The 23,917-nt window shown below is 38.1% G+C and overlaps 1 protein-coding gene across 6 annotated transcripts in view; it reads right to left on the bottom strand.

The window, feature by feature from the left end:
• Window positions 1-23,917, bottom strand: part of TTC27 (tetratricopeptide repeat domain 27) — a 177,761-nt gene that overhangs the window by 14,696 nt on the left and 139,148 nt on the right. For all 6 annotated transcript variants that reach the window (XM_067007841.1, XM_067007840.1, XM_067007838.1 and 3 more), the window contains exons 14-16: window positions 23,043-23,141; window positions 19,273-19,325; window positions 14,328-14,493 (exon numbers count right to left, since the gene is read on the bottom strand). In XM_067007841.1, coding sequence (XP_066863942.1) covers window positions 14,328-14,493; window positions 19,273-19,325; window positions 23,043-23,141 — 318 coding nt within the window. The remainder of the gene's footprint in view (window positions 1-14,327; window positions 14,494-19,272; window positions 19,326-23,042; window positions 23,142-23,917) is intronic.

A 23,917-nucleotide genomic window follows, 5' to 3' on the forward strand; every position in this document is an offset into this window, starting at 1 on the left:
CAAGATGAGCCATCGCGAACCACTGTCTGGAATCGCAGGCCGACTACCTCTCCCGGTGTCCCTTTTTCAGGCTCCTTGGAGCGCTCTGCTTCCACAGGGCCCTATGCTCTGTGCACCTCTCTTCACACTCTGAGGGCTCTCTCTCTGAATGATCTGCTCCACACCTGTAGCTGCAAATACACTCTGGCCAAGTTCTACCCGATACTGTCAGCGCAGCTCCAGCCCGACTCCTCTCCGGAGCCCCAGGACTGTGCACCTCCGTAACTACCAGTCATGTCCCATCAACATCTCAGGCTCCATCGATCCCAGAGGGAAACCCAGAACCCTCCTCCTCCTGCAGTCTCAGAGCCAGTGACCCAAGCGCCAACCTACAGTCTCTTTTCTCCCGGCTGGGCCACATGTAACCAATCTGATTCAACATTCCTAATGAGTCCTAAATCGAGCTTCTCCTCCTTTAGGTTGGGCCTCACTATTCACACCTGGACTGCAGTGATAACACTCTAATTCTGCTAAAAGAGGTCCTGGCCCTTCCTAATGTTGCATAATAAACTGCTAGTGCATTTGCCTTCGGTATGCAGGGTACCCACAAAGTAGCTCTTGACCTTCCAACTACCCCAGGTCCGCTCACCATGTGCAATTTCGTGGCCATCTCATTTTCATTAGTCAGATGCCTTGAATGCTGACAGATGAATTAAGGTGAGCCCCACTGTGGGTTACACTGTTATGACAAGCTACATCTGTCACATCTATATTAGGCTGTGTATCTCAAGACTTCCTGGAAGCATAGAAAGTGCATCCTCCGTCATCCACTCTTGTGACAGGAGACCAGCAAAGACACATGGATCCACCTAAGGAACCAGCTCGAGGAGAGTGCCCTTAGACCTCGCTGCTACTCAGTGCAGCCCTTGGACTGACAGCATTGGCATCACCCAGGAGCTTGCTGTAAATGAGGAATCCTGGATGGAGATGCCGCTCCATCTCAACTGAGATTCTGCATTTCTAACGAGCTCCCAGCTGATGCTGATGTTGATGGTCCACAGATCACACTTTGAGTGGCAAGGTTCCAAGAGACAGGGTGCCGCATCTTTACTCTTCCTCTGAACTTCAGGGAGAGGACCACATTTCATCACCTTGTGTCCCCAGTATCTAACACCATGCCTGGCACACAGCTCTGATGTGATAAATACTTGTGCCTGAAAGAAAGACTGAATGAAAACACCTCTCTCAGAAAGCTTTGCTAAGAGAAGTGCAACCAGTGTGACACCTTGCTCTATCTCCCCACAGAGCATTCTGATCCAGGCATGAGATGCATCCAAGGAATCAAGGCTCCTCTGGCCCATGAACACCGTTAGGAATGTGAGCTCAGACTTATGGTCCTAATTATATACAGGGATAAAAGTGGACAGGAGAACACTCAATTGTGCTTTTTTCTTTTCTGATGGACAAGGTAAATTATCTCTGCCTATAAATTCACATTACAATCCAACATGTACAGTTTTAAATCTGAAAGTAATGAAATAGATATTACAATTCCACTCATGGTTTTAAATAAGAAAGTCACAATGCAGGAGAAATGGTATGAATGTGCACTACCTGTTTCGAGTAATCATTCTGTAAACGTTTCAAGGATTAACCTACTTCGAAAGAGATGGTCTACTGAAATAGTTACTAACATGGACAAATGAAGCGTACTAAATTAGTAAAATTCTTTGTTTTTTCTGGGATATCACAGTTGGCCCAACATCCTATCCCCTCATTTTAGCCACGATGAGTAGCCAAGGGGGAAGAGAAATCTTTCGGCCTTCTTGCCAATAAAAACGGAGAGCTGTAGTACTGGTATTTGAGAGGGGGAAAGTTGGTGAAGTGGGGGGTGTGTGTGTGTGTGTGTGTGTGTGTGTGTGTGTGTGTGTGTGTGTGTGTGTGTGTGTGTGTGTGTATTTGCGGGTGCACAGAGGGAACTGCAAAAGGGTAAGGAGGTAGATAGAGTGCTTCTGTGTTGGGGTTAGGGGGCAGATACCAAACTCCTCTACCCAATTCATATGCACATACCATGAGTAGAGAGACCCTGAATATAAGGGGAGGCAATAACAAGTTTGTTTTTATACTCTCTATTTGATGTACAATGGTTAAATAGCTGGATCTGGGCCTTAGAAGAGAGTTCTATATGGAGGAATACATAACAGAAGTCATTCGTGGACATGGCAGACATTGCCTAGAGAGACTGTGTTGGGTAAGAATCAGACCAAGGACAGAGTCTTAAGGAACACAACATTTAAAAGGAGGGTAGATGAACAGAGGTCTATGCACAAAGGAAAGGTGGCAGAAAGCGATGTCATGGAAACCAGGGGAGGAGAAAGTAACAAGGAGAGTACATCTACAGAAGATCAGGACTGGAAGATGCTGCTGGATTTGGCAGGTACACAGGTTAGTGACTGTATCCAGAGAAAAGCCACTGTAAAGCCAGAAAAAGGAGGGCAGGAGAGATCATGATTTTAGACAAGAGGCTCACAAAGAGAATCGCATGAAAACCAAGACAAGTATTAACATCATAAAAAACAAAAAGCAAAAAATACCCCCCAATCACAGTATCCTGTAATACCTATTTTGAATATAATTTGCATAGGCATATAATATTAATAGAAAATATTCACATAACCAAAATTTTTAATATAAATATATTGGGAAAATAAGAAAGGGAAGTAGTGGAAATGCTGATATAAGAGAATTAAGTCCTTATTTATTATAATACGAAGTCAGTGGATAATACCTAAAATTTGGTTAATAAAAAATAGGAGGGGGGAGCAGTGGAGCAGGAAATGCTGTATTTTGTTATAAGCCTTTATACTACGACTTAACTTGTAAAAACTATACGTTATGTGTTATTTTAATAACACAAAAATTTAATTTAAAAATAGAGAAAAAGAATAAATACAAAGATTGGCAAAGAGGAAACAAAAAATGACAGCACACATGAATATTCATTTATAAACTTTAAAATTATGTCTTTGGTGTGTGGGGGCGGACGGGGGAGGGGCAAAGACTGTAAGGGGACCGTGAAGGCTTTGGGATGCTGGTGATGCTCTGACTCACACTCCTGGAAGGGCGCGGGGCGGCGAGGGGGGAGGGGCCCCGGGTGGTTTACACTGGTGCGTTCCCTTTGTGAAAATTCATGTTTACTTATGACCTGTGTACTTTTCTATATTTTCACTCTATTTTAATAAAAGTTAATTAAAAAGGTAATTCCTGCAATTAAGAAAGCCCCATAAACTGAAGGAAAAAAATAATAGAGTTATTAAAATACATTAACAAATGGAGCTAATACGTAATCTTCAAAAGTGGGTTTAGAGTGATACATTTTTTTTATAACTATTAATGTTATAATTTACTGGTTAATATCACCATTTCCCTCCCTCTAACTGGTGAGAAAAATCACACTCTTGTTATCCAGACTGACTACCAAAATAGTAACTTTTAACATATATTTAACCCTTCTTTAGTAAATAGATATTTTTAACTTAAAAAAAGCAAAGGGTGTTGTAGTAGGATTTCTTTGATAAAATGAATCGCCAAGGATTATGATTTTCTCCTGGGCAGTCTACAAAGTTTACCTGCATTATAAGATTTTTTTTAACAGGTAAATGTTTTTATCTACTGTAAACTGGGTAAAAATATGATTACTGAACCCACCAGTAACTAGTTAACACTATAAATTATTAAGCATGTAATAAGAGGCTGAAGGGTAGAGTACTAAAGTTTAAGAATTTAGAGGTAAATGATTCTTGGGGAAACAGGATCCAAGATATCGCCACTTTGATGGGTTGCTCCTATGAAATAAGATGAGGGCAAAGAAGTTTAAGTCCAAAGTATTGGAAGTGCCATCTACCTAAAACCAAGTGTTCAAGAACAGTAGATCTAGAGTGGAGAGGAAGATATACATAGTCAGTTGCTGAAGTCCACCATGCATATGGGGGAATGGCTAGGAAGCTGGTAAACAGCAGTAATGAGGACAGGTCTTCTGTCTGCAACATCACAGAACTGTTGTATCAAGGAGTCAATACACAGGTGAAGAGCTTCAAAAACTGTAAAGCAATATAAACCTATAAACTATCACGGTCATCACTGACCTCAACTTCCTTACTCTGTCAAAGGGGGACAGCAAAGCCCTCATCGTCGCCCACTCATTATGTGCCCCTATACTTCCTTGGTTTAAAATGGAGCTAAAGAAGAACAAACTCTACCACCATGGTATCAGCCCTCGATACCTCCCACTACCCCTGCTCTCAGCACTCACCATGTGCTAAGCCCCATTCTAAGTATGTGACCAACATGATTTCATTTAGTTCTCACTGTAACCCTAGGAAGCAGGGCCATTATTATCTCCACTTTACAAAGAAACTGAAGCATGAGAGGCAAAATGAACTTCTCAAGGGCACAGAGCAAGTGAATGGTGGAGCTGGGTTTTGAACACAAGTGATACTGGCCTCCTGAGTTTTGATGAGGATGAAGAGAAGACGATGATGATAGCAGGTAATATTCGTATATATACCCCTTCCTATGAGCCAGGGGCTCTATGAACACAATCTTCCTAACAACCCTAGGGGGAAGGTGCTCTTGTTATTTGCATTCTGCAGACCAAGAAACTGGAACACAGAGAAGTTAAGTAACTTGTCCAAGGTCACACACCTAGGGAAGGCAGAGGTGGATTTGAACCTGCAGCTCGCATCCTGGCTCTTGCTCTCAAGCATTTGCTGTATTAAATGATAAAGCACAGCTCCTTACTCCTCTGTTGTTCCTTCCTTTCTAATAATAAGTTCTTTTCATTTGAAAGATTTGCTCTTTTATGAAATATGTATGCCAATAACTTTGATCAGTTCATTATCATTTTTTTGCCAAATCGTGAATCAACCCAAACCAGACAGGTTTTTGTAGTTTTTTCTTTTTTAACTTAAAAATTTCCCCAAGACATTGGAGCTAAGAAAAAATAAAAAGAGAAAATAAAATTCACAAACACAAGTACTACTAACATTGTCATTAATTTCTAATTTCTTTACTATATGTAAATTTTAAAATACAATACTATGTAAACTTTTATCTTCCTTTTTCACTTAACATTATGTCATAGAATTTTTTGATGTTTTCATATATTCTTTAGATAGGTCACTTTAATAGATTCAAAGCCTCCCACTGGGTTGACAGAGCACAGTCTATTTAACAATTCCCCTGCAGTTAGATAGTTAGGCTGTTTCCAAGTACTGCCATTGTCCTTATCGTTATAAAGAACACTTCACTGCATATCTTTGTGCCTAAAGATTTTTTTCATACTGAAGCTTCTTTAGGTTAGAATTCCAGGAACAGAACTACAGAATCAAGGGAATAAACATTTTAAGACTCTAGAGATAAGCTGGATACTTTCAAAAAGGGCTAAATCAAATTAGATGTCCATCTGTAGTATATGAAAATGTGTCATTTCACTGCATATTACCAGCATTGGGTGTGTGTGTGTGTGTCTGAGTGTGTCTGTTTGTGTGTGTGTAGGTGTTTTAATCTTTGATATCTTGTTCCACTAAAAATATACGCAGCTATTATTCTGAATTTTACTTTTATTATTAGTGAATTTAAATCTCTTTCCAAATGTTTTTTCAGTAAGTATATTTCCTTTTTAAGATATTTAAATTTTTTCTTAATTTGTACAGAACTCATTATTTTCCAATGTGAAAACAGTTTTATTGTTCATCTTCATATGGAGATTACATAGCCTACAAGCTGATGCACTAATACGTTGCTAGCCTCTTTTTCTGAACCCCAATTCTGTACACTGCTTAAAAAAAAAGAGAAAGTTGATGAATCTGAGAAAGTAACAGCAAACACATGGGAAACGCTGGAGAGACAGAGACTGGCTGGGTCCTGGTTTGGTGGAGAAGAGCAGCCCAGGATGGAAACGTACAAGGTGCCAAGGTTCACAGATGGGCTGAGAAAAGCTGTTTAGTTGTGCTTTTTTTTTTTTTCTTCCACACACTACTCTATACACCACTTGCCATCAACGTGGAGAGACTGAAACACAGCAGCGCCAGCCCAGTGCAAGCCAGGGACCAGGCAGGTACCGCCTGGGGGCAGAGGGCCTGGCCAGCCCCCCACCTGCTGAGGTTGGATGACTACTCGGGAAGATGGGACTGGAAGAAAGCAGTGCCTGGCGGATATAAGAAAGGTTTCCTGGGGAGCCAGGCCACTTGGCGGCGGCGGCGGCGGCGGTGGTGGTGGTGGTGGGAGGAGGCAGTGGCAAGGTGTTTCCGAAAGGTGAGCTCCCCTTGTGGCCCAAACTCACCAGGAGGGGCACAAGCTGGTCCTGGGCTTGCTTTAGACCCTCTCACCAAGTACGCATTACCAGTCAAGGAGCCAATATCCCCAGGGGAGTATGAGCCAATAGGGACAAAATTAAGACATCTGAAAAGTGCAACCATAATGAAAGAAACAAATTGAACCGCCTATGTGAAAAAGAATTAAAGGGACATGTGGAGGAAAACTTGATTTCATAATACATATCCTCAGGAAGATGAGCAGGATAAACCAAGGGAATGGTGAGATTCCCTGGGTAGCAGTATAAGCGGGGAAGAAAAATAGCGTGAGGACTGAGCCTGGAATTGCTCTCACAGGGAAGGAAAGGCGAGAACGATTCTGCAAAGGACATGAGGAAGCTGCATCTGGTAGCGTAAGAGTTGTGAAATTCTGGAAGCCAGCTGAAGAAAGCATTTGAAGAAGGAAGAGAGATCAACTGCGTTAAGTGTAACAGATAGGCTGAGAAACCTGAGGGCTGACAGCTGTCCCCTGGATGTGGCAATATAGACCCTGACAACAGCACGCTCAGTAGGCTGGCGGAGATGAGCCTAGAGGGCGTGAGTTCCAAAGAGGACGGGAAGAGGGGAAGTGGAGACTGTGCAGCAAGATGCTTCTCCCAGAGAGTGAGCCCTGAAGAGCAGCAGAGAAATGGGGTGGGGACTGGGCTGGGGGCGGGGGGAGTGCACATAAATTATTTGTGCACAGTTTGTAAACCTTGAGAACTTTCAAAAACAAGAGCAATGATAAATGCATTTGTAATATAACACAGCTATACAGGTAAACTTTAACCCATGGTGATTATAAGGGAAGGTCCACTTGCCTTTTTATTGGTAAAGCTAATCCTAATACTCTTCTCCGAAGATCATTCTTTATTTCGTCTGTGTTTTTTTTCTTGGGTTTCTGGACACCCTTGCGGATCTGAGAGTTTAGAACCCTCTACCCAGAACAGGTACATAGCCACGTACACAAATTTTTTTCATGATATTTCAGGTAATCTCACAATCTTCTGAAGCCTAAAAATAGATCCTTCTTAGAAATTCTAATTTGTCCACCATGGCACGGGATTCTGGTCTTATCTCTCAATACTGCATATGACTAAGCATACGACTAAGTGTATCTCTTTGAAAAGCTTTATTAGTTTTCTGTCAACTCCTTCCCTATTCTTATTATCCCTTCTGTCCCTTCCAGATGTTCAAATATCTGGTATTGTTTTAGGCAAGACCTTCATGTGACCAGTTGAGGTCTCTCTGGCCTTCTCTCGGGGGCACCTCTGTGCATGTCGCCTCTCCTTCTACCAAAGCTACCAATGAGGTCTGTGTTGGACACACTCCCTTACCTTTACCAACCCCACTATTCTCAAAGCCACCGCTTTCTCCCTGAAAAGAAGCATTAAAGTCGTGGTGGGACAAATAGTGCCCCCCCCCCCTGCAAATTCATGTTGAAACAGAACCTCAGAATGTGATCTCATTTGGAAATAGGGTCTTTGTAGAAATAATTAGTTAGGCTGAAGTCATATTAGATTAGTGTGGGCCCTAAATCCAATGACTAATGTTCTTCTCAGAAAAGGAGCCGACAAACGGAGACATGAGGGAAGGAGGTAAAGTAGGTGAAGAGGGAGGCACAGGTTAGAGTTATGCAGCCACAAGCCAAGGAATGCCAGAAACCGGAAGCTGGAAGAGGCAAGGAAAGATTCTTCACTGAGCCTTCAGAGGGAGCATGGCCCCGCCAACACCTTGATTTCAGACTTCTAGCCTCCATTACTGAAGAGAATCAGTTTCTGTTGTTTGAAGACACCAAGCTTGTAGTAATTTGGTAGAGTAGCCCCAGGTAACGAATCCAGCAGTCTTATATAGAAAGACTAAGGCAACATGGAGAACACTGCGACCAACGCTTCCCAGGGCACTTAACTGGCTTCTACTAACCCTCTTCCAGTTTCAGTTCAGGAAGCACTAAACGAGGCTGTCGTGTCTCAGCCTGTCCCTCCTCAGGACAGCGACATCCAGCCCTCTGGTCAGAAGTCATCCTTTCCTCATGTGTAGAAGTTTTCAATTCAAATCTCTCCATCTTTTCTTTAGCAGAGTGTGGCTTTTGTGTCATGATTAAAAATGTTTTCTCCACCCCCAAGCTTATAAAAATATTTACCATACTTTCTTTTAAGTGCTTTTATGGTTTTACTTTTTCAATAGTAGCGACGATGACGATCGCGATGCTGACGGCAGCTATACTCACAGCACTCGTATGTGCCAGGCACTATTCTCTGCCCTTTACGTATATGAACTTACTTACGCTTCACAACAATCCTGTGAGGTACTAATATCATCCCTGTTTTACAAAACTGAAGAACAAAGTGGTCAGTAATTTGCTCAGGTCGTACGGCTAGTGACTGGCAGAGGTAGTAAGCAAAGGCTGTCTAACCCCAGAATCTATGCTCTTACCCACAACACCATCCTGCTCTCAAGCCATTTCAATTTAAGTATTTATCCAGGGACTCCCCTGGCAGTCCAGTGGTTAAGACTCTGTGCTTCCACTGCAGGGGGCACAGGTTCAATTCCTGGTCGGAGAACTAAAGATCCCGCATGCCAGGTGGCACGGCCAAAAAAATAAATAAATAAATGAATAAATAAATATCTTATCCATTTGAATTTATTTTGGTTTAAGGAGTGAAGCAGAGCCCTCATTTTGGGTCCCAAATGCTTGGCCAACTATTTCAATACATATTGAATATTTTATTTTATCCCACAGATTTAAAATGCCATCCTTAACATGAACTAAATTCTCATACTTGGGTCTGTTTCAGAATCCTCTCTCCTGTCCCATTTCATTCTTGTAGCAGATGTTAACTCTTGATATAATAAGGATATTATTAGCTTTTTATCTTTTCTATTTGTTACAAATATTTCATCACATATTTTTTCCATGAAGTCATAAAAATTCCTTCAAGTTTTTTTTTCTTGCTTCAAAGTTCAGGAAATATGGTAAATACCCACTTGTACTGCTAATTTTTCTAGGAGATGAAAAAATATTTAGCATATATTTAGCCCATTTGGAATTCATTTGGTGTATCATAAAATAATCTAAGTATATTTTTTGAGCCAGGATGTTTAGAGGGATTTCGTTTTAATCAGTATAAACAGCCCTGCAGTCCCTCACTTCCCAACTAAACCGATGCCACACCACCAACTTCACGTAATGACTTCTACATCTCTAAGCCACATGTCTAATCATTTCAGTGATATAGCACTTTTGTTTCACGCTCCTTCCTAAGCCTATTTCTCACTTCCATCATGGCCCATGGACTGCATCAAGCAGAGCGTGACTGGGGGGAACCACCACTAGCCCCTGAAAAGAGCTGGCGTTTTCTCACGTGGAGGAGCAGCGATTCTAACCTCCGCAGAGAGAAAAGTGTTAACTGTCCTCTTTCCCAACACTAACCTCGAGGTCCTTGGCCAAGTCTCCCCAAAATCTTGGCTGAAAGCACAAGGTGTTGGCCCTTTGAATCCCGGAGGTCTTCAAAGCAGGAAGGAATAGGATTGCCTCAGGTCCAGTTACAAACACTTCCAGGAGGGCTGGAGGCCAGGAATGAAGCCATTTCCCGCCTCCCTGGCTTGGCCAAGTCCCCGCTCCACTTGGAGCTCTCTAAAGAACCTGCTCTGTTTCCTGGTCTGATAACCCTGACCCCTGGCTTCCCCACACCTCCGTTATCAGAGAGACGTAGGCAGTTTAACATTGTCTTTTTCACTCCTTCGGCTAAAAAAGAAAAAATGTCTTTGCGCGTGCAAAAGGCACGCACAGGTTTTAGGTTAAATAGGCCAGATGTCAGACTTCACTTCTTGGCTTGACTGCTTGTTAGCTGTGAAAGATCAACTTTATTAGTTCATCTTGCTGAGCTGCAGACACTTGAACAGTAAAATGGAGAGGGTATCTACTCTACGCACAGAGAATTTGTATACAATGTATCCGTTCCCCCTGCTCTTCTCTCTCCGCCTAGCCCAGCCACCACTGCTCCAGGGCTTCAGTCTCGTTGGCAACCTGCCCCGCTGCCCTGCCAACACCACCTCCCACCTTCCCCAAATTGAAATCCACACAAAGAGCAACATCCATAGGAAAGAATACATATTGTATGACATTCAAGAGAAAGCAAAACTGAACTGTGGTGATAGAAATCAGATAGTAGTTGGCTGGTTGAGGGGAAAGGGTGGTGGTTCAGTTGACTGGAAAGGGATATAATAGAACTTTCTCTGGTGATGAAAATGTTCCATATCTGTTTTGGGAAGTAGTTACATAAGAATACATAATGGTCAAAACACATCAAACTTACACTTAAGATCTGTGCATTTTATTATATGTAAATTATACCCCAATTTGAAGAAAAAACCACTTTGTTAGATATAGCTCAAATGCACATTAATATGATGGGAAAATGTGCTTTTTAATATAAATCTTCCCATAGACTGCAAGGCTTGATTCACACACAAAAAAGACATGCCTAAATGTGATTCCTATCTTTGGTTCCTACTAGATATATGACTGGTCAAGTTATATAACCTCTCTTGGTCTCATATTCATACATTGTAAAATGAGAACTATTTAGTACCCAACTCAAATACTGTATGCCCTATAAAAGATAATCAATGTTAAGTGCCAAGAACATAGTAAGCACTGGATATATGTTAATCCCCTTTCCTTCCTCTTCCATTTATAAACAGCAAATGGGGTGCAATAATGCAATACTTCAATTTTTCCCAAAATGACTGAAAGTTATCAAAGAAGAAGGAAGAAGAGGAGGAAGGGGAGGAGGAGGGGGGATGGGGGAAGAACAGAAAAAAAGGAAAAAGAAAAAAAATGAACACATCAGCATTAGAAATTATCCCAAGGAAAGAAGCATGAATATACACAAGGATTTGTCTACAAGGATATTCATGGCACTATTAACAATAGTAGAAAACTGGAAAATCAAACAGGGACTAATTACACAGAAACATGAAAATTAGTTTTATGAAAGATTAATAAAAGTGTGTACAATCCAGACATGAATATAAATATCTATTATAGAATAGTGTTCTTGAGTTATACTAATCTATGCATTCGCCAAAATTAGGACATAGAGAGAAAAGGCAGGAAATGATAAAGGTAGTATATCCACCCATTCTCTTATTACAAATAGTGAGAAAAACAATTTATAGTTAATTTATCATGTGTCTGTATTAAAATGAATATGAACTTACACATTGACACACACACAATAAAAAAATTAAAATGGCAGTAATCACATCTATAAAGAAGTAGAAAAAGAATAGATAAAAAGAGAGTTTTAAAGCAAATTGAAATAGAATGAGGTCAGGTAGTGTGAAACATAAGAATTTCAGAGTTTTTTTGAAAGACACCTGTTGCCAAACTTGCAGAGTCAAATTAAGTAAAATTATTTTACCCAAGATAAAAATATTCCAGACAATCTATCAACTGTCTCATTCCACGCTGACTAGCGGTGAGAAAACATGATGGCAGAAACAAGTATGCCACGAAGCTAAATATGACTGAGACCACGCTAGCCATCAAGACATTCCTTCAGTGATGATTTAACCACTCTGGAGTGATTCTACCCACACCTGTCAGAGACCAAACACCTCCATCAGTATTCTGTGACACTTCTGGAGAAAGCTATAAACAGGGCCTAGTATAAACTGACAAATTATCTCACTGTGGCTATTTCTCCATCTGGATACCAGAAAGTTCTCTATTATAAGGTGCTAAAGATGATGATTTGACCCGAGCAAGTCACTGGTTATCTAGTTCTTATGTTCTCAATAGTATTTCCCCAAATTCAAATATAAAAATTAAGCTAACAGCCATAACCTCTGACATCTTTATAGCACATTATGTTTCTCTAGGTGCTCTGTTTATAAGCAGTATTTTGTCTAACAGGAATGATTCTTGGTGTTCCTGTGTGTGGCAGGGGTGCTGAGGGAAGAAGTCTTTAAGAATACAGATGCCACCCTTGATTGTTTCTAAAAGTACTGAACTTTTATAAAAACTAATTTCAAACTCATCAAAATATTAGTGCTCAGATGAAATACTATTGTACGAAAGGAGGTTTGGTTCATATTCTGAATGTGAGAACAAAAGAATAACAGGAAAAAAGAAATCAACATATTAGCTGGCCATGAATTTAAACTAAATCCTAATAATTTTCTCTAGGTAGTAAACGACTCAATTTTCCCTGAAGTTAAAAATGATATGTTAAGTACTCTGCTAAAACAGGTACAGGATTAGAAAATTTTCAATGGGAATTAGAACACAGTTTTGCTACGAGTGAAAATTCTTATGATTATATTTGCCGGAAGGAGTTTAAAACTGTGAATATGACCACTAAAATATGTTTGGAAACTCTATTTAAATGAAAGCATCTTAATTTATGCTGGGAGAAGTTTTGGGGTTTTTAAAAAATTTTTTTTCCTTTTCTGAAAAACACTCAAAATACATCTCTATGCATTCAGAACAAGCTTCGTGAAAGGAAGAAAAAAAAAAAAAAGAATTTATTTCAAGTGTAAAATGGAATATACTACCAATGCAAATATTTACATTCTCCCTGAGACTTTAGAACAGGCTTCACAAGGCTTTCTTAGTAAAGAAAGGTCTTTTAAAAAATTAACAGTTGAGATAAACAAGAGACAAGCACTTTGCAATCTCTGCACCATCCTCAGCGGTTCAGCAACACACCGAGATCTGTTAAGAGCCTCATCAGTGCCCTTTGCCAAGGGGCTAAGTGCGGAAGAGAAAGAGCCATCACAATGGTGAACAGGACAAGTACTAGATGGCCAGAGGACTGTGCAAATAGATTGGCTAGGGTTCCTATCCTCTCTAGGATGTAAAACTCTGCTATGCTCCCATGCACGTTTTAAGTGATCTTCACTCTATAAAATTCAAGTCCCTTCTTTCTATAATGGATGGTCAATGTACAACAGTTAAAAAGGGAAAAGGAAAAAAAAAAACAAGGAAAAGAAAAGTAATTGAAGGGTTCAACAATGCTCCTGTTAGGTCTATGGTTCTACTTGAAGGTTCTACTTTAAGTGAACTGCCCAGAACCTGAGCTTTAAAGCAATTTAGCGAATTATATAGGTGGATTTTCAAGAACATGCAAACACATTGAGGGCAGGGGCTATGAAACCAGAAACCAGACAAGGTAAATTTTGGAACAGCTGGAGTACATCTATAATAAGCCATAAGAGTAGTGGGGTATTATCATATATTACATGTTATTTGTTTTTTCATAATTCCAAATTCACCACTTTAAATAATATAAATGTTGATTATTGCAAATACGTATTAAATTTTCAAGCCCCTGGACTTTGTAACCTATAAGCTCCTATACACTCTATCTTTAAACATTCTCTTCAACCACAATTAAACCCACAAGGTCTTTTATATTTAATACTATTGGATGTCAAACATAGGGGCTTCAAGTCTCCCATAGTTTCTGAAAGGATATAGTATTTTTTGTACTGTTAAGAATCAACCAGTTCTGACTTCAACCCAAGATGAAGACCATCTCATTAAACAGTGCAAAGAAAATGTTAGTCTTCGTTTCTATATTGTTCAAACAATCTGAAAGTGTGCAGTAAATGATTGTTCAGTGAGTGGATAAATGAGTATGGGAGTTAATCCAGCTACTACACTGAGATAACCAAAGTAATAAATAACACAAGCATCACTCTATTAAGTTTCTGCAAGCTGACTATACATATGTAAACCACATATCAGATTTTCATAACTGAGTCACTGTTACATTCAGTCTATGATTACACAAACACACTTGACATTGGAATGCCAGAATTAATATGTAACTAAGAATATTCAACTATACAAAAAAGCCCTCTTTTATATATTACTTGTGTTTAACAAAATTTTCCTGTGTAGAGTCAAGGAAACAATTTACATCATATAATGAAGTATTAATATCAAACACAAACTGAAATAACAAAATATGAATATCCTACCTGAGTATCTTTGTATTTGTCTCTTAAGTCCAAGAGCCGATGATAAGCTTTAATGGCTTCTGAAAATTCCCCAATGTCAGTGCTAGTGAGAATGTAGTTTTCCCAGATCTGCCAATGTTCATAGTTGCACTTGAGGGCTTCTTGTAGAGTTCTAAAAGCTTTCACTCTATTGAAGGTCAAGTTAAAAAAACAAAAACAAAAAAGACCAATAATGAATAACCATAGCTAAATAAACTATAGCTAAATGTATAAAATACTAATGTGGACTTTCTGTCAGTCCTTAATCATTCATGTTAATAAACAGAATTAGAGGTTCAAACAACCCGAAACCACCTCAAATTTCCCTAACAGGAAATGGCAAACAAAAACAAGTGGAAATGAAACAAGAATAGGGAGACATAAATAAAAACCAAGTAGAAATTTTGAAATTGCAAAAGACATTAAAACAAACAAACCAAAAAAACCTCAACATGTGACAAAAATTAGATTACACACGGTCAAAACGAGTACTGATGAATTGAAAGATAACAGTGAGGAATTCAGATTGAAAAATAAAAGAGTAATAAAGAGACAGAGGAAACAATGAGAGGTAAGATTTAAGCATACATTCAATAGACATTCCAGAGTAAATAAATGCAGAAAATGTCAAGACACTACATTTGACAAGATAATAGCTGAGCATTTTCCAGAACTGAACAAAGATCTAAATTCTATGATCAAAAGTATATTTTGTGTACTGAGCATTATATTGGGTTGGCCAATAAATAAAGGTAAACCAACACCTAGACACTTCATGTGAAACTGCAGAACATGAAGATAATCCTAAAACCTATAAAACCTATAAAAGAATGACAGAGAACAGCAGATATTTCATTAGCAGCAGAAGATGGTAGAAGGCAATAAAATACTTTAAAGTGCTAAGTAAAAATAACTGTCAGCCTAAAATTTTATAATCAACTAAACTTACCACTCAAGAATAAATGCAAAATAAAAAATTTTACATGTACAAAGACTAAGGAAGTTTACCACCTACTGACCCTAACTTAAAAGAACTATTAAAGCATCTCCTCTTGCAAAAATAAAAGGGACTTCAAAGAGAAGAAAAGGGATACAAGAAATGATCAATGGTGAGAAGAGAAAATGAAGTATGTGAGTAAATTTAAATAATTATTGAGACCAAAAACAATTAAGAGTTGTGTTTTTAAAAAAAGTAAAACTACAAGTATATAGACCATATTCTCTGTAACTAAATAAGAAATCAACAGTAAAGAGACAGTTAAAAAAATATATGCCTGCAAACTTAAAAATGCGCTCCTAAAAAAAAGGAACCTACAGTGGGGGCAGGGGGGAGAGATTCATATTAGAAAGTACAAAATATTTAGAATTTAATGAAAGCATTATATACCACCATCTGTAAGATATACATAAAGCAGTATTTAAAGAGAAATTTATGTTTTTATATGTATTGATTATAATTATGAAAGCTGGGAAATAAATGAGCTAAAACATCCAACTTAATTTGTAAAAGAATACCAAATAATTCTAAGAAAGAAGAAAAGAAATTCTAAGAAAGAAGAAACTATGAAATAAAATATAAAGAAAGAATATAAATGATCAACAAAACCAAAAGCTGGCTTTTTGAAAAAGACTAATGAAACAGACAAATGTCTAACTAAATTCCATTTAGAATTTAGAAAAGTGGTATACATAAAATTAGTAATTTAAAAAAAAATCATAAGAGAACATTATGAACAAATTATGCAAAATGAGCTAAAAAATAGAAAGCCAAATAAATCAATAAAAATTAAACCCAGGCTAGGTGGTTTTAAAGATAAGGTTTATCAAACCATCACAGAATCCTTGCCTTATCCAAGCTACTTCAGAAAATAGAAAAACACTATTAAAAACTTGATACTGACAAGGAAATCAACAGAACTTCATGTCACCTATTCTAAAAGTTAAACATCTCAGCTCTCAAAAAGATTCTTAATACTTTACTCTACTGGCTGAACAACACTATAGCTCCCTAACAGATCATAAATGCTTTACTGGACAACTATAGTAAACTCTTTCAAAGGTATGCTATCAATCTCCCTCTCCAAGAGCCATTTTGAATTTGCTAACTTAAGACTACAAGGTCCACCTCCCTTTCCCTGCTGAGCCTCACACGGTTTCATCAAGACCCCTCCTCTTTGCTGACTTCAAGGCAAATTTTAGAGAGGATGGTGGGGGGTCTTCTGGCTGACTCAGGCCCTTGGTCTGAGAGTCACCCCCTAAAGCACTTAAAAAGAAGTGTAACTTCTTTTTAGTAACCTTCCCTGCTAGTCACTGAACACACAAATCATTTACTCATTCTCTAATATACCTATGGTACTGATCAATTTCTTTACAATTAAGTCCTTTTAGTCTTTTCATAACCACAATTCACTAGTTTCATTTTTTACACCCTATATTAAACAATTTACCGCAAGTTGTCATGGAATGCACTGATTCATTTATCCCTTGACCCACCCTCCTTTACAGTTAACAATGTAAGTGCCCTTGCTCTAATACTTCTTCAGATACAGCCATAAATTATTTCTATGTGATTTTTTTCTTTTTTTTTTTTTCTTTCTCTACTCTACTGCCTATGCCCACCTCACATGTGATAGCAACTGCCTTCAAAGGCAGTGGACTGAGATTCCGCAGGTCTCCCACCTACATAGGGGGTGGGGGGTGAAGTTGTCCTACTGGAAAAGAACTCAACAAGCAGCAGTCCACACCAGGAGGATTATCCTTTTTCTATGTCCTCCTATCCTCCAATCACAATTTTTGGCCTCAAAATTTTTGCAATGAAATCCTTTTTTTGGAAAGTATGACTTCCTTCTAAGGAGCTTCAATTCCGGATTCATTTATCAAACCCACAATGGTAGTGATACTGCACTATGAGAGTTATATAGGAAGATGGAAAAATTTCCCACGGCACTGGTAGGGACATGATGCCTAGGGGAATCAGATGAAACGGCGGAAAGAGCACTTTAGTGAAGAAGCTGGTGACAGCAGAGGGAGAGATGAGATAGTTTAAAGGGTCTCTTTAAGGCAGGGATAGGATTCTTTTGAGAGGAGCATTAATAATTTGCCCCTGAAGTAACAATCTCCTGAATCAAAAATGAGCTCTCTCTGGAGCAGCAGCAGCAAAGTAAGCAAAGAGTAAAGAGGCAAGAATAAAGGAGGGATTTGCCTCTAACCTTACAACCCCACTTTGACACAAAAACCTATTCATGGAGCTGCAGGAAGACAAAAAAGTGTCAAAAAGAAGCTGAGGAACAATGTGCAAGAACCACTAAGAGAGAAAGCAATTAGAATTCTTAGGATTAATGGGCTGGAGGACAACACAGAGTATCAAGAGCCTCACTACATACAAAATTCTCAGTATTATGAGAAAAACCCACTGAGATCATTCTACAACTACGACAGGGATTTCCCCTGCCCCTGCTTTAACCCAAAAGGGTCTCTAGTGAGTTTTAACACAATCAGTTGCAATCAAGAACATAATATTATTCTCCAAAGAGAGCGGTAGAACAAACAGTACTTTATCTATGTAGACTGTCATCCAAGAGCAGCGGAAGCATCTCATGATCTCGACGTAATGTGGATTTAATGATATCTTAAGAAATACTCGTGAATCCATAAAGAAAAATTAAATTTGAAAATAAGGCGAAATAAAAATGGAAATATATCTACCCTTTAATTCATTTATTTAAAACTGGGGCAATAGCCATCCTTGCTTCTTCCCTTTCCTTTGCTTTCTATAGCCAGTCAGTAAGCCCAGTTGGTTGTTCTCTTTATAAACTGGCATCTGCCCCTTCTTTTTCCAGTCTAGTTATCGCCTGCCTGGACTGTTACCACAGCTGTCTCCTAACTGGTTTCCCTGTCCCCAGTTCCCTCTCTATTCTGTCTCACACATTGTCACCAGACAAATCTTCCTAAAAAACTTCTTTCTTCATGAAATTACCGCACTGAAATCTCTGGCTTCCTACTGCCAACAGGATAGTCTCAACTAGTCAGTCAGATCATCAGAACACGGTGCCATTTGACCCCAACTGACCTTTCCAACCTCATCTCCTACTATAGCTTTCCCTAGTCTCGAGCTGGACTATTTTATTTCCTACATCCTAAAGTGTGGCATTCATGCCTGTCACTCTGCATTTGGTCACACGGATTCAGAACGCTAGGTACACAAATTAATGACCATTTATTTCCAAATCCTGAAAGGCTTCCCTCTCTCCCCTCTACCAATTCTTCAAATTTTAGTTTGAATCCAACATTCTCTCAGAAGCATTTCTGAACCAGCATCACACACCTTCTCTCCTCTTAGATTCTCACAGGACTACATGAGTGGCAGAGAATATAACTGTTCTACAAACATCACCTACCATTATTATAGCCTTCTTTGTACTTCTCACTTGAAATTTACCACATACAACTTATATTATTAATAAATTTTTTAAATAATATGGCATAATATTTTATTTTTTAAACCCACACTCCCTAAAGACATTGGTTCATACTTATATGTCTCAATAATGTCCAGTACACAGCAAGCAATCGTTAAGAATCTATCAGTTGAGCTGACTGACTAAAGGCAGGCTTGCTTTTACCATGCAATGAAATTTAGGATACAAAACTTCGGTATCAAATAAAGAGGTCAAAAAATACTTCTTAAAAAAAAAAAATAAAAATATATATATATATATATATTTCTTATTTTATTACATACTAAATGTTTTCAAGAAATAAACTACAACTGGAATGCAAATGGTGACATTAAGTCATTCTAACTCAAAGATATGGGTAGGCAAGGGGAAAAAGACAAAGAGTAAGGCACAATGTTTCAGTGTTCAGTTGAAGAAAATCTCATTCATTTATTTTGGAAACAAAGTTCTTCATCTTCTGATGCACTTACTTTTGTTTTAATCGGATATAAGAAGTTGATAAATTGTTCCAAGCTTCAGCATTCTGAAATGATAGACAACAGTTACAGACTATTCTCATTTAGGTATAATCGCTGCAACCAAAAATATAACATACTTTCCTAGCTCAAGATGTACTCTTTACAATGTTAATTTTCAATAAGGTATGTTAAAAAACGTATAAGAAAATTAAATAAATTAAACTTAACACTTATAATTTAGAACAAAAATAGTCAACAAGGGCCTACCTGGTGGCGCAGTGGTTAGGAATCTGCCTACCAACGCAGGGGACACGGTTTGAGCCCTGGTCCGGGAAGATCCCACATGCTGCGGAGCAACTAAGCCCTTGTGCCACAAACTAAGCTTGTGCTCTAGAGCCCGTGAGCCACAACTACTGAGCCCATGTGCCACAGCTACTGAAGCTCGGGCGTCTAGAGCCCATGCTCCGCAATAAGAGAAGCCACCACAATGAGAAGTGTGTGCACCGCAACGAAGAGTAGCCCCCGCTCGCCACAACTAGAGAAAGCTCATGTGCAGCAACGAAGACCCAACGCAGCCAAAAATAAATAAATATATATTTTTTAAGTCAACAAAATGATATAACTATTATAGCACTAATTTGGAAGTTTGCTAAGATTTTATTTCCAAATTTATATTTACAAAACAGTTGGACAATTTACAACATAATTTACACAATATATAGATTAACTACAAATCTAAAGTAATACAAAGTATTGTTTTTCCTATCATAAAAGGCTTTGCTATTTTACCATCATCCTTCATCAGGTGGGAGAGTAAAGGAGTATGTGTTCTCCAGTGTTAAGCCTAAGTATTTCAATCAATCCAACATATTTCTCTACCTATTCTTCTATGCAATGACAAAAATAAATTAAAGCCTCTATATAAATGTTGATTCTAACAAGAATGACATAAATTATGCTTGTTCCTCTTTGTTCCACGTTTTATAAAACATAAAGTATATAGTTCCCAAGTTCCATATATATGATATAAAAATTAATTGGCAATGGACCTCTCCTTACAGACAGAGCACTGTTAGTACCAGACTAGCCTTATCTCCATAAAAAGTTACAAACTGGACGAAATTTAGGAAACAACTGTTTTTGAGAAGTTGGACAAAGGGTTACACAGGACTATGATACCTGAGAGAAGGACTGTTGAGTTGTCTCAACAATCAACCTACACTTCTATCTAGAGGCACTTTGAGGGCTGCAGCACAAAAAGGTAGAAACCAAACAAAGCACAGCAAGTCTTACTAAGAGGGGGAAAAGTGTTCAGAGTTCAGGGTTGAAAAGGTGGCTGAATTTGCAAGACAAAATAACACAGAAGAGAGATCTGTGCAGAGAATAAGCTCCAGAAATTTCAATAAGCATCTTCTTGAGTCCTTGGCTGAATACTAAGCTATACATGTGCAGGGCAAAACTTCTTAAGGCCAGGCAGGGAACAACTACCAGACAGCTGTGAGCTGAATGGAGATTCTAGAGGTCACACAGTTCTGGGAGTTATTCAAGTTCCAACCAACCAGAGAGGAGAATTCTTAATGATCACCTGTGGGATTAAGTTCAGCCCCCAAAAGGTTATACCTCAAGAGAAGGTTGACAGCAACTCTGGAATACGGACAACTCCAGACCCACCTTAAGCTTAAAATCAAGCTGATTCACAGGTAAATTAACCAAATGCCAAATTAAAACTCTACCTTCCTCAAGGGAAGACAACAAAACCCAGAAACTCAACAACATAGCATCCACAAGTGTAGGATATAATTTTTAAAAATTGGTAGACAGGCAAACAAGCAGGAAAATTCATCCATAACCAAATAAAAAATCAGTAAATAGAAACAGACACAGAAATTAAAGAGATGTTGAAATAAGCATACAAAAATTTCAAAGCAGTTGTTATAAATATAATAAAAGATTTGAAGAGAACATGATAAGGTAACAACTGGAGAATCTCAGTAGAAACATGAAAACTATAGAAGAACCAAATAAAAATTCTTGAACTAAAAAAAAAATACATTGTCTGAAATGATGTTTAGGTTTTTCTTTAATTGAGATGTAACTGATATATAGCATTGTATTACTTTTACGTGTACTACATAATGATTTGATATATGTATATATATATCTGTGGTACATATTAATTACCACAATAAGTTTAGTGAATATCCACCATCACACATAGTACAACAAGTTTAATGAATAGGCTTAACAACAGATTTGACATAAACATAAGAGCTAAACCAATAAAACTCTTAGAAGAAAAGATAAGGTAATCTTCATGATCTTAGATTTGGCAACAGATTCTTAATTATGACACCAAAAGTACAAGCGACAACAGAAAAAACAGACAGGCTGGACCTCATCAAAATTAAAAACTTTTGTACCTCAAAAGACACTATCAAGAAAGTGAAAAACAACTTGCAGAATAGGAGAAAATATGTGCAAATCATATATCTGATATCGGATTTGTATCTAGGATATATAAAGAATTCTTACAACTCAACAGTAAAAAGACCAATAACCCAAATAGGTAAAGGATATCAATAAACATTTCTCCAAAGATGATACACAAATGGCCAAAAAGCACATAAAAAGATGCTCAACATCATCAGCCATCAAGGAAATGCAAATTGAAACCACAACAAGATACCACCTACTAGGATGACTATAATCAAAAAGACAGACAATGATCAAAGACAAGTGTTGCCAAAGATGATGAGAAATTAGAGCCCTCACACATTGCTGGTGGGAATGTAAAATGGTGCTTTAGAAAAAGTCTGGCAGTTTCTCAAAATTTTGAATAGGGAATGGATGAATTGTGAAAACATTAATCTAAGTGAAGAAAGGCATTCAAAAAGACCACTCATTGTATGATTCCATTGATATGAAATATTCAGAATAGACAAATCTACAGAGACAGAATGTCCATTAGTGGTTGCCTAGGGGTGGGGATGCAGGGTAGATGTGGAAGGTGTCTGGGAGAAATGAGGAGTGACTGCTAACAGGTACAGGGGATTTCTTTTTATGGTAATAAAAATGTTCTAAAATTGACTGTGGGGATGGTTGCACAATTCTGAATATAATTTTTAAAATCACTATATTGTACACTTTAAATGGATGAGCTAGATGGCATGCAAATTATTTACCATCTCAGTAAAGCTGTTAAATATTTAAAGACTGTAAACTAAAAGAACTTTCTAATAGTGCAATTAACATAGGCAGCACATGCTGGTGAGCGACAAAATACATGTGACACTTTGCTGTATACTCAGCAAAGTATATTTTTAACTAAAAAACTGTTTTATCAAAACTATTTTCTAAACAAAACAATGAATAACTTAGCTATTACGAGAAGAAACATTTCTAGATTTATAACTCATATAACTTAGGGTGTGACCTTCTGCCAAAGGGATACCGCCCTCCAACACAAAAGGAATTGGTGTTCTTTTTTTTGACATAAAATAATAGAAAGTTTGAATCTTTTTGCCTTCTTCTCTCTCGCTCTCTTTTTTTTACTGTGATAAGAACACTTAACATGAGATCACCCTTTTTAAAAATTTTAGGTGTACAATAGAGCGTTGTTACCTACAGGCACAGTGTTGTACAGCAGATCTCTAGAACTTACTCATCTTGCATAACTGAAACTACAGACCCATAGGAATAGCTGTTCTGAACTACAGTACAATTCAAATAACTTAAAGAGTACCAAAGAGCTGTAATAAGGAAAGAAGACCAAACAAACTTACGTCGGGTTCTAGAGTCACACAGCGCTGAAATGCCCTTGCTGAACCTCCATAGTCTTCCAAGGCCAGATAGGCACAGCCAAGAGAAAACCACACCCCGAGCTGCAAAGACCAAAAGACAAAGTCATTCAAACACATAGAGATTAATTTATAGAATTAACCTGAAAATCATTTAAGATACTATCAACAAACACACTACACTACTATAAAGAATGCAGAGCTATAATTTGGCTTACAGTTTATATTAGTTTAAATGTAGGAAACTTAGCAATGGAGATGGCATTTTTCCATTTAATTTTCAAAGCTAATACAACACTGAAAGCATGTGCAATATCACTGCATGTCTTTTACTGAGAAAGACCATTCTTTGTGTTAACCAACTCCATGAAAGCAATGGAGAGCTCTGTTAACAAGCCCTGATATTATAAATGTGGGATTAATCTAACATTTTTACATCTACGTAAAAATCTATGTAACTATGTAAAAAGTAGACAGAGCATCAGCAGGTTCATAACTGATGAATGTATTACAAACCTGAGAGGAAAAATTTTTGCTTCCATCTTCAAGTTAGACCACAAATACTTCTGCAGTTTAACCAAGAGCCAAATTGCCCTAGCATGTATCTGTTTAGGCATGCCCCCCAAAATTTAGGAAAAGCAGGCTGAGAATCTGGATTACCAAAGAGTCATTCAAAGTAGAAAGCCTGACTTAAGTTAGTATGATTTGTAAACTTAGAGATGTAGAAAACAGGTAAATTAGGAAGCAGCTATTGAAAACACAAAAGAATTCTTTACATCACAGGGTTTCCTTAAAATTCAATAGCCTCTGTCAAAAGGAAGATAAGACTGATAAAAATTCAATGAAATTAGTCAGAAATG

The sequence above is a fragment of the Kogia breviceps genome, chromosome 11 (genome assembly GCF_026419965.1).
Source record: "Kogia breviceps isolate mKogBre1 chromosome 11, mKogBre1 haplotype 1, whole genome shotgun sequence".
Lineage (NCBI taxonomy): Eukaryota > Metazoa > Chordata > Mammalia > Artiodactyla > Physeteridae > Kogia > Kogia breviceps.